The sequence below is a fragment of the Drosophila kikkawai genome, chromosome 3L, assembly GCF_030179895.1.
Source record: "Drosophila kikkawai strain 14028-0561.14 chromosome 3L, DkikHiC1v2, whole genome shotgun sequence".
Lineage (NCBI taxonomy): Eukaryota > Metazoa > Arthropoda > Insecta > Diptera > Drosophilidae > Drosophila > Drosophila kikkawai.
The window spans coordinates 33,413,346-33,428,804 of record NC_091730.1 but is presented as its reverse complement, the minus strand read 5'-3'; the positions used below and the strand labels follow the sequence as shown (position 1 = coordinate 33,428,804).

At 42.4% G+C, this 15,459-nt stretch overlaps 1 protein-coding gene across 1 annotated transcript; it reads left to right on the top strand.

The window, feature by feature from the left end:
* Window positions 1-13,008: 13,008 nt before the first annotated feature.
* LOC138928452 (uncharacterized) lies at window positions 13,009-15,141 on the top strand. The gene is made up of 4 exons (XM_070285527.1): window positions 13,009-13,042; window positions 13,120-13,524; window positions 13,565-14,492; window positions 14,640-15,141. The coding sequence occupies exons 1-4, from the start codon at window positions 13,009-13,011 to the stop codon at window positions 15,139-15,141; spliced, it is 1,869 nt and encodes a 622-aa protein (XP_070141628.1).
* Window positions 15,142-15,459: the final 318 nt, after the last annotated feature.

Below are 15,459 nucleotides of genomic sequence, written 5' to 3'. Positions count from 1 at the left end.
CGTTTCTACGCAAACTAGTCCCTCAGTTTTAAAGGTTAGGTTAGGTTATACCGGACGGCCCTCGAGGGGCCACACATAGGCCAATATGGCCCATAGCTGTCCGGGGAAACTCCTGGATGGACCTAGAGACTATTTATGCGGGTTTCGAGATCCTTGAATATCAAGGTGTTTCTCGCAAAGGCAAGGAGTTCGCCTGGCTTTCTCCTGGAGGCATCTTCTAGCGATGCCAGAACTGGAGAGCCTAGGTATCTCATTCCTGCCCTCGTTAGGGCCGGACATTTGCAAATGAGATGCTCCAAGGTTTCGATTGCCTCGGATTCATCACATTTCCGGCATTTGGCGTTGTCGGTAATACCCAGCTTGACTGCATGTGCAGCAGACAGGCAGTGACCTGTAAGAATACCCACTAACATTCTGCATTCCTTTCGCGGAAGATGCAGCACGTAGTGGGTGTGTTTCTCCTTGTGTTCTTTGCACATGATTTTTGATATTCTGCAGGTTGCGGAATTACTCCTCCACCTGCTTTTTGCGCTTGCGTCAGCCCGTCTCTCCAGCTCGCTTTGGAGCGTTCTGAGGGAGATAGGGACGTTTTCTGTTCTTTCACTCGCCAGTCCAACGCCTTCCTTTGCAAGTTCGTCCGCTGTTTCGTTACCGACTATGCCTTGGTAGCTGGGAACCCAGTAGATCCTCACTGACTTAGTCGTGCTTAGGCTATCTAGTGACTCCCTGCTTGCCAGTACATTTTTGGAACTGACCGCTGATGATTGGATCTTATCGCCGCTTGACTGTCTACGAACAAATTGACCGCCTCATGTGGACGGTTTATGCTCTGCGCAAACTCTGCTGCTTTCCTGATGGCGAAAACTTCCGCCTGGAATATACTGCAGTAGCTTGGTAGCTTATACGACAGCCTCATTTCAGGGTCTGAACAGTATATGCCCGCTCCAACTCCTCTTTCCATCTGGCCTGACTTCCAGTCATTTGGTCCCATGAATACTGTTGTGTTTACATCCGGGCACGTTCTGGGTATCATGTAGTCAGATGTACTGCTCATGTGTCGACCAATTGAACTGTGCCCGAAACCTTGTAGCGACCAGTTTCCTGATGCAACCAGACGTTGTGCCGCCTTTCCTGCTGTCAGTTGCGCTTAGATATATAGGGGATATATACCGATTATGGTTTCGAGTGCTTTGGTGGGGGTTGACCTCAGCGCCCCTGATATGCAGAGCAGTGCCTGCCGCTGGGTTCTCTCCATAAACTTATTATACGTTTTCTTCTCCGTGGCTTGCCACCACACTAAGACTCCATACAGCAGAGTAGGACGCACCACCGATATGTAGACCCAATGCATTAGAGCGGGTGAGAGGCCCCATGTGCTGCTAAGCATCTTCTTGGATGCATATAGCGCTATGGTGGCCTTTTTTATCCTCTCCACTACATTGGCTCTCCACGTCAGCTTGCTGTCAAGTACAATGCCGAGGTATTTGACTTGTGTTTTCGGGGTCAGCCTGGTTTTGTTAATTTTCGGGGGGATCCATTGCGGCACCTTGTATCTCTTGGTGAAGAGAATAAGGTCGGTCTTATCCGCATTGATATTGAGTCCTACCTTCTCCGCCCACTCACATATCTCCCTGAGTGTTGTTTCCATGATCGAGCTGAGGGTCGATGGACAGACTCCCGAGATAATTATGCTTATGTCATCCGCATAAGCTGTTATCTTTGGTGCTTTCCTCTCGAATCTCTTGATTAGGTCGTCTACAACCAGATTCCATAGGAGGGGCGACAGAACCCCACCTTGCGGCGTGCCTCTGTGCGCTCCTCTCACCATGGAAGCGGTGCCCCAATCTGATTGTACCCGCCGGCAACTTAGAAGATTTTTTATCCACAAGTTGATATCTGAATGAAACTTTGCATATAGTCTTCTATATACTCTCACTGCTATATATGTCGGAACGGGCCGGATCGGACGACTATATCATATAGCTGCCATACAAATGTTCAATAAATTTTTAGAAAAAAAATTAAAACTTTGCTGTTTTTCAATATTTTTGCACCATTTTTTAGATATGACCATTTCATATTATTTCTGAATTTTAATAAAAATTTTATGAAAATCGTACGACTATATCATATAGCTGATATAGGAACGATCGGGAAATTAATAGATAAAAAAATTACAACTTCTATGTTTTTCAACGTATTTTAATCTACTTTGGTATTATTTCAGAATTTTGGTATAAATTTTATGAAAATCGAACGACTATATCTTATAGCTGCCATAGGAACGATAGGGAAAGTAAAAGAAAAAATTATAACTTCGTTGTTTTTCAACGTATTTTCATCTACCTTGAGACATGAGATTTTAGTTTTATTTCAGAATTTTGGTAACAATATTATGAAAATCGGACAACTATATCATATAGCTGCCATAGAAGCGATCCGTAGATGTAGAGAAAATGTAATGCTGGGAATGTATAACTGTAACTGTCAAACTGTAAACATAATAAGTATAGGTAAAATGTTATGAAACTCTGTTTAGTGTCTGTTTTCGGCATTATAATTTATAATATAAATATGATATCCAATCTGCAAGGGTATACAAACTTCGGCGTGCCGAAGTTAGCTTCCTTTCTTGTTTTCTGTATATTTAGAATATTATAAAAGTGGTTAAAATAAAAAGTTAGTGAATATTTTTTGATCTGCGCGATATAAGCTAATCCTAATTATATGATTTTCCTATTTGTTTTAATTATTAGGAATATAATTTTATGTTAATCAAATAAACAAAGTGCTTCTGAAATACTGCGTTTTTAAAATAATATGAACATTTTTAACTCAGTTATCTATTAGTTTAGCCGCAGTGCTAATTTGAAGTTGCTGTAAATTCTTTGACTTGGAAGGAAGAACAGTATGACTATTCTCCCTAGTATATACGCCCTAACGGGCCAAAGCGGACGCCTATATCATATAACTGCCATAGGAATGATCGGAAAATCAAAATTATTATGACAGACATTTTGTATTGTTCTATAATTTCTGTTTTAATAAAATAAATACTTGCAGATAGGTGGAAATTTGAGGAACTTGTAGGATAAGTCGCTTGTCTGATAATGTTGAAATATGTTTTCCTCCATTCATTTTTTACACTCTCCCTGCTCTATATGTCGGATCGGATTATATAGCTGCCATACAAAAGATAGAAATTATAACTTCGCTGTTTTTTTTAATACATTTTTATCATTTTTGAGATATGTCCATTTTTATTATTTCAGAATTTCGGTTTTAATTTTATGAAAATCGGACGACTATTTCAAATAGCTGCCATACAAATGTTTTATAAATTTTTAGAAAAAAAGTATAATTTGGCTGTTTTTAACATACATAGATCATGGATCATGGATCACACATGAATCATTTTTGAGATATGGTAAAATTATAATATTTAAGATTTTCGGTTCAAATTTTGTGAAATTCGGACGACTATATCTTATAGCTGCCATAGGAGCGATCGGGAAATTAATAAAAAAAATTATAACTTCGTTGTTTTTTAACGTATTTTCATATACTCTGAGATATGGGCTTTTGTTAATATTTCAGAATAAATATTATGAAAATCGGACAACTATATCATATAGCTGTCATAGAAGCGATCGGTAAATGTAGAGAAAATGTAAGTCTAGGAATGTAAAACTGTAACTGTCAAACTGTAAACATTATAAGTATTTACATTTTTTTTTTTTTTATAAATGATAACTTATGGCTCTTGCCTAGGACTATAATTGGTGCAAATATTGATTTTGAGTGGGTGTGTTTAAACACTGATTTCAGCGAAACGGCAGAGACTATTTTAATGAAATTTTAAAAGGTGATGCAATAATGTCACTTTGTGACGGTTAGGTCATTCCTCGGGCTCAAGGATGGCCAGGGTTCGTCTCAGATATTTATTTATTGTCTGAGGTGGTTGCTGCAAGGGAGTTCTCGATCCGGGTTCCAGAGGAGAAAGCCGTAGTTAGGTTATACTGGGACAAACAATTTATTGTATATATATATATACGGGTACAAATAAGAAAGCGGGGTTTTGGTGTTGGTCGTCGAGAGTATCTGCTCCAGGGGGCCGTATGCCGGCTCGGGTCGTCCTTCCTCGGCTGGGTTTCGTCACCGGTGATCCGCCGTCCACTCGTCCCTTTTCACGGCGCGTTCCGTTGCCCTGGGGTCCGTTGCTCGCTCTCGGGCTGGGGCTCCGAGTCGTCTAGCTTCCTAGAGGGTGAGAGGAGTCGACGAAGACCCTGAGATCTTTCAGGTTAGTGTAGGATGCGGAGGCCCTGAGGTCTTCCACCAAGGAATCGGTGGGTAGAGGCCCTGAGGTCTTCTAAGATTAGGAGGTTGTAGAGACCCTAAGGTCTTCTAAGGCGAGAAGTGTGTAGAGGCCCTAAGGTCTTCTAATATGAGAAGTTTGTAGAGGCCCTAAGGTCTTCTAAGGTGAGAAGTTTGTAGAGGCCCTGAGGTCTTCTAAGATGAGGAGTTTGTAGAGGCCCTGAGGTCTTCTAAGATGAGAAGTTTGTAGAGGCCCTCAGGTCTGCTAAGGTGAGAAGTGTGTAGAGGCCCTTAGGTCTTCTAAGATCGAGAAGTTGTTAGAGGCCCTTAGGTCTTCTAAGATCGAGAAGTTGTTGGAGGCCCTTAGGTCTTCTAAGATCGAGAAGTTGTTAGAGGCCCTTAGGTCTTCTAAGATCGAGAAGTTGTTAGAGGCCCTTAGGTCTTCTAAGATCGAGAAGTTGTTAGAGGCCCTTAAGTCTTCTAAGATCGAGAAGTTGTTAGAGGCCCTTAGGTCTGCTAAGATCGAGACGTTGTTAGAGGCCCTTAGGTCTTCTAAGATCGAGAAGTTGTTAGAGGCCCTTAGGTCTTCTAAGATCGAGACGTTGTTAGAGGCCCTTAGGTCTTCTAAGATATATAGCGACTTATAGGGAGGCCCTTAGGTCTTCCAATATCGAGACGTACAGAGAGGCCCTAAGGTCTTCCACAAGTTATAGACGTAAGATATGGTCGGGGTCCGACTGTTAGTTACCACTTTACCAATATACCTTACTCGTCCTGTGCTCCTTGGGCGGCTCCTTCCTGTTAGCTCCGGTTAGAGGACTTGACCGATCGCCGGCCGAAAACTGAATGCCATTCTACGGCTGGCGCTCGCCTTATATAGCGCTCTGGAGCGCTCGAGTGTGGCTGTCGCTCCCGAAGGAATTTGCCATAATAGTGTGGCCAGACCCTTAGCGGGCCAGTGTGACCTCTCTCTGTTCGTGGCGCGCGCGCGCATTTAAATCAAACTGGTGCTCGTTTTCTTTTGGTTTGTTTGTTCTTTGTTTTTATTTTACTTCAATCATTGTCTCTTATTTCCTAGGTATCTTTTGTGTCTTCAGTTGTTGTCGCTTATTCTTAAATCTTAATATATATGTTTGTCTTCAAGTTTTGTCTCTTACTGCTATATATATATGTATTTGTGTATTTGTATTTGTATTTGTGTCTTCTTCTTAGTCCCTAATATATATATGTATTTGTGTATTTGTATTTGTATTTGTGTATTCTTCTTAGTCCCTAATATAATATTTATTTATTTGTGCGTTATTCGTCACAACTTTCATATGCTTTAATGTACAAGCTGAAATATAGCGTAGTTTGTTTTTTATTTAATTTTAATCAGATTCGCACGCGACAGTTTTTATCATCATACTTTGCATGTAATTTTTTACTATTTAAGTAAATTACAGGGTGACAATAAATAACCCTGGCCATTCACTGGATATGATAAAGTCCGGAAAATTGGCTTTACACCAGACCTGAGTCAATTTGGCTCTATGGGCTGGCGCTGAATCCTGTTGAAACGTCCACTCCGTATCACCGAAGTGCTGCTGGGCCCAAGGAAGCACAACAGTTTCCAAAATGTCCCTGCGGTACACTTCCTGATTGCTTTTGACCGCTTGATCGATGAAAATAAGGGGTGTTTTGCCGTTGGCGCATATTCCTCCCCAAACCATTAAAGACTGCTCACAATGACGGCGCTCGATTATTGCAGAGGTACCTGGAGCTTCAGCCGGCCAGCTTCCGTCATTTTGGTGATTGTGCGCCTGTTCGATGGTGAATATCTTCTCGTCCGTGAAGGGAATACGCTCCCATTTTTGACCTGCGGCCCGACGCTTTAGCTGACGGCATCTTTGGAGTCTCACGCGCTTATTGTCATCCGTAAGAAGGTGCACTTTTTGGAGCTTGTAGGGCTTGAGATTAAGTTCATTTTTTGCAATCAACCGAATACTTTCTCGATTCACTCCGATTTTACGGACTATTTTTCTGACCGAGACTCTGCAATTCCGAGTGATCCGCTTTTTCACGATCTGGCGAATTCTGGAAGTTTTAGCGGTGCATGGTCTGTTTTAAAATTGCACAACGATTGTTAGACATCCCGAAACAAATATCATATTGATGGAAATCACAAAAATGTAAATATATTTGTTTCAGAAAAGTACAAGCTATCTATAAATGCATTTATTTAAGGGCTACATCATAACACATTTACATAATCTATTGCTTCAAAATTTGTCCGGGTTATTTATTGTCACCCTGTAGAAGAGCATTTATCCATTTTATTTAGACTTTTTGCATTCTTCTAGTGATGTTAGTAAACAACAGTCAAAGCATAATGCCTCTGTTTGGATGTTATTATCAAAAGAAAACAGGCCCATTTTTATGATGTTTTTTATCAAAATAATGAAAAATCGTGTTTCCGCGAATATGCATTCGAATATTTCGAAATTTGTTTTAGAATATTTTTTTTTTCTCGCGCGGGTCCCGCTTCCACCTCCCGCCCAACCGACCGAGGGGCACAGCCGTGTGACGTACGGCACGAATCGCGAACTAGATAGACGCGTTAGAAGGAAAGACGAAATGAACGAGGAAACATTAGGAGACTACAAAGTATAATATAAATATAATAAAACTATAAATATATAAATAAATAAAAACGCATGCAAAATAATGAAATTATAATAAAAATATATAACCATATAGATAAATAAATAAATAAACAAAATATAAAAATAAAAACGCATGCAAAATTAGTGCTACTCTACGAGATAACTACTACAAGTCATGCAACAATAATTAAATAGGTAAAATAAAAAGTAAAAACGGTGACTACGGTGCTACACTACGAGCTAACTCTACAAGTATTAAAGTTTTTAATATAGAAACTCCCGCCTACAGTGATTTACTACTAAAGGGATAAGGGTTCTAGATGTTAGTCGGGGAACGTGGAAGTTAAGCTGCCCTAAGAGAAAGGGGCTCTCAACAACACCGTTTATTAGGTTATGAAGGAATACGACACCAAGCATCGTTCTACGGTTAGCTAGGGAGGGTAAGTTAATTAATAGGAGTCTACTTGTATAGGACGGTAGCCTCTCATCAGCATCCCAAGGTAGGCCACGGAGGGCGAAAAGTAAAAAGTTCTTTTGTACAGATTCAATACGGTTAATATGGATTCCGAATTGAGGACTCAAGACGCATGAACCATACTCCAATATAGGGCGAACTAACGAAGTAAAAAGGGTCTTCGTTATATAAGGGGAATCGAATTCGACCACCTCTTAATAAAACCGAGCATGCCTCTGGCCTTATTAACCGTGCACGAAATATGTTCAGAGAACGAAAGTTTAGGGTCTAAGCGAACGCCTAAATCATCAACAAGAGATATTCTTTCAAGAGCACAATCATTTAGCATATATGTGGCAGACTGGGGAGTGACACGTGAAAATGTCATCAGCTTGCATTTAGACACCATGCTTGAAAGTTATTAAGATCCGATTGCAGGTCTGACTGGCCAGAGCTGTCCTTATACTGCAAGCATAGCTTAACGTCATCAGTACTCTAGAGTTCGTTAGAACCAGCGGGAGGTCATTGATAAACAATGTAAATAGCAACGGGCCGAGGTGGCTACCCTGTGGGACGAAAGAAGTGACTCTGAGGAATTTGGATAGAGCATTTTTAAACAGAACCTTTTGAGTTCTGTCACTCAAATAGCTCAAAATCCATTTAAGATCGACAGGAAACCCGATTAAGTCAAGCTTCCTTACAAGAAGAGAGTGATTAACCGAGTCAAAGGCTTTACTGAAGTCTGTGTAAATCACGTCGGTTTGAAAGTTACGTTGGAAACCTTGGCTCTTCAGCAGATGGAGGAACGTAAGAACAAGTTATATAGATAAAACTACCTGGAAATGATAGTTTTACACAGATAAATTCAATACCTGTGAGATCGTCAATTTGAACCAGTTCGGAACTAAGGGTGGAGTCAACGGCAATTAAAACTCCACCACCTCGCTGGGAAAGACGGTCCAATCTATAAGTTGTGTACTTACCCGGAAAAATATCGGAGCTGAGAATCTCTGGCTTTAACCAGCTTTCGGTAAACACAATCACCTGGGATGCAAACGAAAAACTATCAGAATACAGTTTAGAGAGCTTGCTGCGTATGCCTCCAGTATTCTGATAGGAAAGTAAGAGGGAGGTATTTAGTTTTTTGGTACTGCCGTGACGCCAGCTGTCGCTGTGGTTTGTACCGGACGTGAAGGCCGTTTTTTCTTTATTTTTACCTCGTACTCCTTGACTACAGCGTGTTTGGTCCAGAAGTCACCAGAACAAATTGTGTCAAAAAGATCGAGGGAGACTCTTATCTTGAAAGCTGAGATATCTCTGGGGTATGAGAAATTGAATTTTTCCACTTTCCCACTTTTGGCTTGTGTTTTGCTCAGTATATGAGATGGTACATCTACCGATGCAAGATCAGGGGCAAGCCGGGAAACAAATATTGTTTTTAATGGTGGAATAGCGGTGAGGGTCTTTGGTAACGCAGCATTACCGACTTCTGCTAGTGGCTCAGCCCTATTTTTGCCCTTTGGGATAGCTGAGATTTTTTTTGACGTCTGCGGAGTCAGAGATTGAGACCCCGCAGCGGACTCAACTGTTAACACTGGCGGAGCTGCTGCCATTTCTGCCCCGGCACCTTCGAATGCCGAATCTTTAGCCGTTCCCGATCTTAACACCATTGGAGTTGGTGTCGGTGTCGGGGGCTGTGCCGAGGGAGTGTGCCAAATCTTTGGTGGCTGGGGTTCGCCCAATTGCAGCCGACCAGCAGCAGATTTTTTTCGCTTTGGCGGCTCGCTTAACAGCTTCATGCCGCTAAATTGAGCGTCCAGCTCTGTGAACAGTTCGTTTGTTTTACGAAAATTGACCCTAAGTTCACTAAATCCGCTTTTGGTTTGCCGCATGAAGGATAACATATCCTTCTCCACCTCACGAGAGGCATGGCAACAATAGCGCAAGCCATTTTTGGCAGAAATTGCGTCAGCGATACGGCCCGTTAAGCTTAGACTCTTAGCGTGAACGACCGCATCGCAAAGCCAGCAGTGAAGGCTGGGCTGATCTGCCAAAACCTCTTTTTGGCAGCCTTTAATATCGCAAATAAAATTTGAAACCATTTTCACAAACCTTTAACCACTGTGCGCTGATAAGCAGTACCGAAAAAAAAAACAAGAGAGCGGGAGCGTAAGCGTGGGTGAGCAGAGAAAACAAACGAAAGCTTGAGCCGCCTAAGTGCCGCTAGAAGCAAATAAACGGGACAACACAAAGAGGGGATAAGAAAAACGCAAAAACTAAAAGTGAAATAATTAGATATATATATCAATTAAACACTTAAAGACACATGCACATGCACTCGCGTAGCAGAACGGCAAAGTTTAAAAATTTTAGTTTAACAATATAAACAGAACCCCGGTGGTTTTAAATGTCTAAGAAACACAAAAAATTCGGAGCGCAAAACAAAAACACGACCGTTCGCTATGAAAGTCAAAAGTCAATGATAAAGCACTTCAAATTTAATCAATTGGCTTTTTTCTAATGTTACTATGTTGGAAAAAAAACATTTTAGAGAAGTTTAAGTTTTTTGGCCGCGGTGGACCTTTCTGTGGAAATGCCCATATTTCTTTTTAGTTTTTTCTATTAATTTACTAGAATGGTTGGATTTTTCACGATCCAATTGCAAACTGCAAGGGTATACAGACTTCGGCGTGCCGATGTTAGCTTCCTTTCTTGTTTTAAATTTTTATACCCTTGCAGGGTATTATAATTTCAGTCAGAAGTTTGCAACGCAGTGAAGGAGACGTTTCCGACCCTATAAAGTATATATATTCTTGATCAGCATCAACAGCCGAGTCGATCTAGCCATGTCCGTCTGTCCGTCTGTCCGTCTGTCCGTCTGTCCGTTTCTACGCAAACTAGTCCCTCAGTTTTAAAGCTATCTCAATGAAACTTTGCATATAGTCTTCTATATGCTCTCACTGCTATATATGTCGGAACGGGCCGGATCGGACGACTATATCATATAGCTGCCATACAAATGTTCGATATATTTTTAGAAAAATAATTATAACTTTGCTGTTTTTTAACATTTCTGCACCATTTTTTAGATATGGCCATTTTATATTATTTCGGAATTTTGGTAAAAATTTTATGAAAATCGGACGACTATATCATATAGCTGCCATAGGAACGATCGGGAAATTAATAGAAAAAAAATTATAGATTCGTTGTTTTTCAACGTATTTTCATCTACTCCGGGATATAAGCTTATTTTATTATTCTAGAATTTTGGTATAAATTTCAAAAAAATCGGACAACTATATCATATAGCTGCCATATAAACGATCGGTAGATGTAGGGAAAATGTAAAGCTGGAAATGCAAAACTGTAACTGTCAAACTGTAAACATAATAAGTACCTATAGGTAAAATGTAATGAAATAATATCTGCAAGGGTATACAAACTTCGGCGTGCCGAAGTTAGCTTCCTTTCTTGTTTTTAATAATTTAGTACAAAAAATAATATTACAAAAAAATCTGAAATTTTATTAATAAAAAAATAAATAAACACGAAATTGAAAGCCATTGTTACGAATCTATCCACTTTTTGTTATCACCGACCAACGCGTTAACTAGCACGACCATAGCACCGATTAAAATTGTGATGCACAAAAACCAATATGATTTTGAAAGCCTTTTGACTCTCGCTCTGGCAAAGCCAAATATGAAATTTCGTCTCAAAATGTGTAGCCGCGTTCACGCACACATACACACAAAACCCACTTACACTTATCCATTGTGTGCGTAATAAACGAAATCTAAAAAGAGAACAAGCAAATCATTTCCCGTTACCCCTCGCCAAAAAGCGTAGAGCAGGCAAAGCATTGTAGATATATAGTTTTGTACTCTTTTTACACACATGTTTGGGAACGATACACCCTGTATTGGGTTTCTCTCTCTTTGCTTTGATCGCCGCTACCGGCGGCCTTATCAGCGGTCGCTAAGCGAGCAGCGCATCGCTGCACATGCGCGCGAGCTTCTGCCCAGTAATTTTCCATTCATTTCTAACTCCTAACTGTAACTTGTTTACGTCTTCGACCAGCATAATCGAATGACGTGCATAGCCAAAGCTTAGTCAGTAACATTTTTGCTCTCAATGCAATCAAACGCATCGCGGTCGACAATATTAAATGTAATTGTTCGGAAATAAATAAAATCATATTAAACAGTATACACTAGGGCGGATTCATTTATAAACATTCCAAAAACTGGTCCTTCGAGCCGGATTCGCCAAAACTGTTTATTTTCGGCCAAATAATTTAATTATTGAGGTTTTTGTCAACGGTGATATATAGATTCCAAAATCGTATAGAGTCGTTATCTTTTCGCGATCGCCATGCGGAGTGTGATTTAACAACGGGGCTTTTGTAAAAGCCAAATCACACGCGCGCATAATAATGCCCTCAAATTTGTGGATGACATCCAATCAGTGGACACAATAGTGGTGCGCCTGTCGCAAATTCAAGACAATTATTTGCGGTTTGTGCGACATTCGGTAGAGCTATACGCCCTCCAATCGGAGTCGGATTGGCAGAATCCCGACGACGATTTTGATGCCTATGAGGAGAAACATTACGCTACACACGCCATTCTAAGCAACACTCTGGAGGAGTTACGGCGTGATCAGACGTCTAACAATATTTCGGCCACTGTGCAACCAGCAGATGCGCCCCAGAGGAGCCATGTGGATTTCCAGTTCGAGCGAATCAAACTCCCAACCTTTTCCGGGAATCATGAGGACTGGAAACATTTTTCGGATATGTTTACGGACTCGATTGCTTCCAATTCGAGCCTCACGGATTGTCAAAGATTTCATTATCTCAAATCGTAGCTATCCGGAGACGCGCTCAATTTAGTCAAACATATTCCTGTAACTAATGAGAACTATCGGGAAGCATGGGATCGACTTGAACAGCAATATAACAAACAATCGCTAATTATCCGATCATTTCCAAACAGTTTCATGACACTTCCCAGTGCTACAACTTCCAATCTTAGCACAGTGCGGAAACTGGCCGATGGCGCAGATGAAGTTATTCGTGGTTTGCGAGCCCTTAACTGCGAGGATCGGGATCCCTGGCTAATTTCCATCCTATTGTCAAAATTGGATACCGATACCTGCCAAGCTTGGGCGCAGTGCGCAGACTCCGAGGAAAAAGGTGTGACCATCAACCAATTTCTGAAATTTCTCACCTCCCGCTGCGATACTTTGGAGGCTTTTCACTTAGTTCGACCTGCAGGCTGCTCTTGGACACTGGGTCCACAATCACCTTGGCGTCGGAATCATTTGTCCAGCGAATAGGCGTACGTCGAACGCACGCCCGGATTTCTATACTCGGCCTCGCTGCCAATAGCGCGGGCGTTACCCGAGGACGCGCACATATCAAGCTGCGCTCTCGTCATTCGGACCAAACTATCGAACTGGTCTCGTTTATTCTCAACTCGCTGACATCATGACTTCCGGCCCAGGCTATTGACACCTCATCTTCGACGTGAAAGCAAATCCGCGAGCTTCCTTTGGCAGATCCCACATTCTGCACGCCAGGATCCATCGATGTCATCGTTGGATCAGATCAACTCTGGTATCTGTATACTGGAGAACAAAAATGCTTTGGTGACGACTGTCCTATCGCTCTGAATACTGTTTTTGGTTGGATTATTGCAGGCTCGTACAATGCATGCGATGATCACCTAACTTCAGCCGTTACTCATCACGCGGACCTAGACACGATGGGTCGTTCTTTCATGAGGATGGATAATATACAGCCTAGTCAGGCTCTTTTAGACGCTAATGATCCCACAGAGCGTCATTTTGCAGCCACCCACACGCGCTTGGAGAACGAGGTTTACGTCGTCGAGTACCCCTTCAAGGAGCATGCGCCGCCTGTTGATTCAACTTTACCGCAGGCCATCAATCGCTTCCTCTCTTTGGAACGCAAGTTTCGTCGATCTCCAGACTTGAAGCAGCAGTACGAAGAATTTCTGGACGACTACTTGCGACGTGGTCATATGGAACAGCTGACATCGGCTCAAATGGATGAGTCCGCAGACACATCTGCCGCACCACGCTGTCATCAAACTAGACAGTCTGACTACAAAATGTCGCTTAGTTTTCGATGGATCGGGAAAGGACAGCTCTGGAGTGTCTCTCAATGATCGACTTCAAATTGGCCCACCCATTCAACGCGATCTTCTCGGAGTTTGTTTACGTTTCCGGCAGCACCAATATGTTTTCTGCGCGGATATCGAGAAGATGTTCCGAGGAATTCAAGTCTTCAAGCCGCACTCCAATTTTCAGCGCATTGTTTGGCGCAAGAAAGAGAATGAACCACTGCTTCATTTTCGCCTGTTGACGGTCACCTACGGATTGGCGCCGTCACCATTTCTAGCTGTTCGAGTTCTCAAGCAACTAGCTGAGGATCACCGCCACGAGTTCCCCGCAGCAGCTCACGCGCTTCTACACGACGCTTATGTAGATGATATCCCAACAGGGTGCAACTCCTTCGAAGAGCTCGTGATTCTCAAAAACGAGCTGATTCAACTTTTGGATAAGGCGCAATTCAAACTACGGAAATGGAGTTTCAACAGTTGGCGTCTTCTAAAATCATTGCCAGAAGAGGACCGATGTTATGAGCCTATCCAGCTCCTCGACAAATCAGCTGCGGAGTCACCAATCAAAATTCTTGGCATCCAATGGAATCCCGGAAAGGACGTCATGTACCTCAATATCAAGGAGTGCGATCCGACCATTTCTGCGACGAAAAGAGAACTCTTGTCGCAGCTATCAAGAATCTATGACCCGCTTGGATTGGTAGCGCCGGTCACAGTTCTACTCAAGCTATTCTTCCAAAAAAGCTGGACAAGTGTTCTGCAGTGGGATGACCCGATTCCTGAAACTCTACGCTCGCGCTGGAAGGCCTTAGTGGAGGATTTGCCAACACTTACGCAATGTCAAGTACGACGATACATTGCGCACCATTCCAGGACGTTCAACTGCACGGATTCGCCGACGCATCCGCGCAAGCCTACGGTGCGGTTGTATACGCTCGAGTAGCATATGTAGGCAGTTTTCAAATCACCCTAGTTGCTGCCCGTTTCAATCCCACGTTTGGAACTGAATGCTGCGTTACTTCTTTCTCGATTGCTCTCGATTGTCAAAGCCTCACTAACGATTCCTATTTTCAGCACGAGCTGCTGGACAGATTCAGAAATTGTGCTACACTGGCTTTCAGCTTCTCCACGAAACTGGAACACCTACGTCTGCAACCGAACGGCTGAGATCCTGAACGACTTTCCCCGCAGCTGCTGGAATCATGTCCGCACAGAGGACAACCCTGCCGACTGTGCTTCTCGTGGACTTCATCCGTCCAAGCTTCTGGAGCATCGACTGTGGTGGAAGGGTCCATCATGGCTGGCCACACCGCCCTCTAAGTGGCCACCGTCTACAAGCAAATTCAGCGTATCATCAAATCTCGATGTCAACACCGAAGAGCGATCTGTCAAGCCCACAACTCTACATAACTTTCCAGATAAAAGTATCTACGAGTTACTTATCCACAAATTCTCAACCTGGACGCGTTTGCTAAGGGTATCTAGCTACTGTTATCGCTTTATTCACTCTGTTCGATCTCGTCATAGGAATCCGGCACCATTCCTTACATCCGAAGAGTTGCAGGCCTCACGATGACGACTCATTCGACTCGTGCAACAAAATGTCTTTGCCAGAGAATATGCGCAGCTAGAGAATCAACGTCCGCTTAATGCTAAATCGCATTTAATTCAGTTCTCCCCATTTCTGGACGATCCTGGAATTATGCGAGTCGGTGGAAGAATCGAAAAATCTACACTCAACTTCAAAGCCAAGCATCCAATCCTAATACCAAAGGATTCACCACTAGCCGGACTCCTGGTTCGACATTTCCACGTTTCAAATCTACACACTGGAGTTGATGCTAAGTTCACCAATCTTCGTCAGCAATACTGGATTCTGGGTGCTCGCAATCTC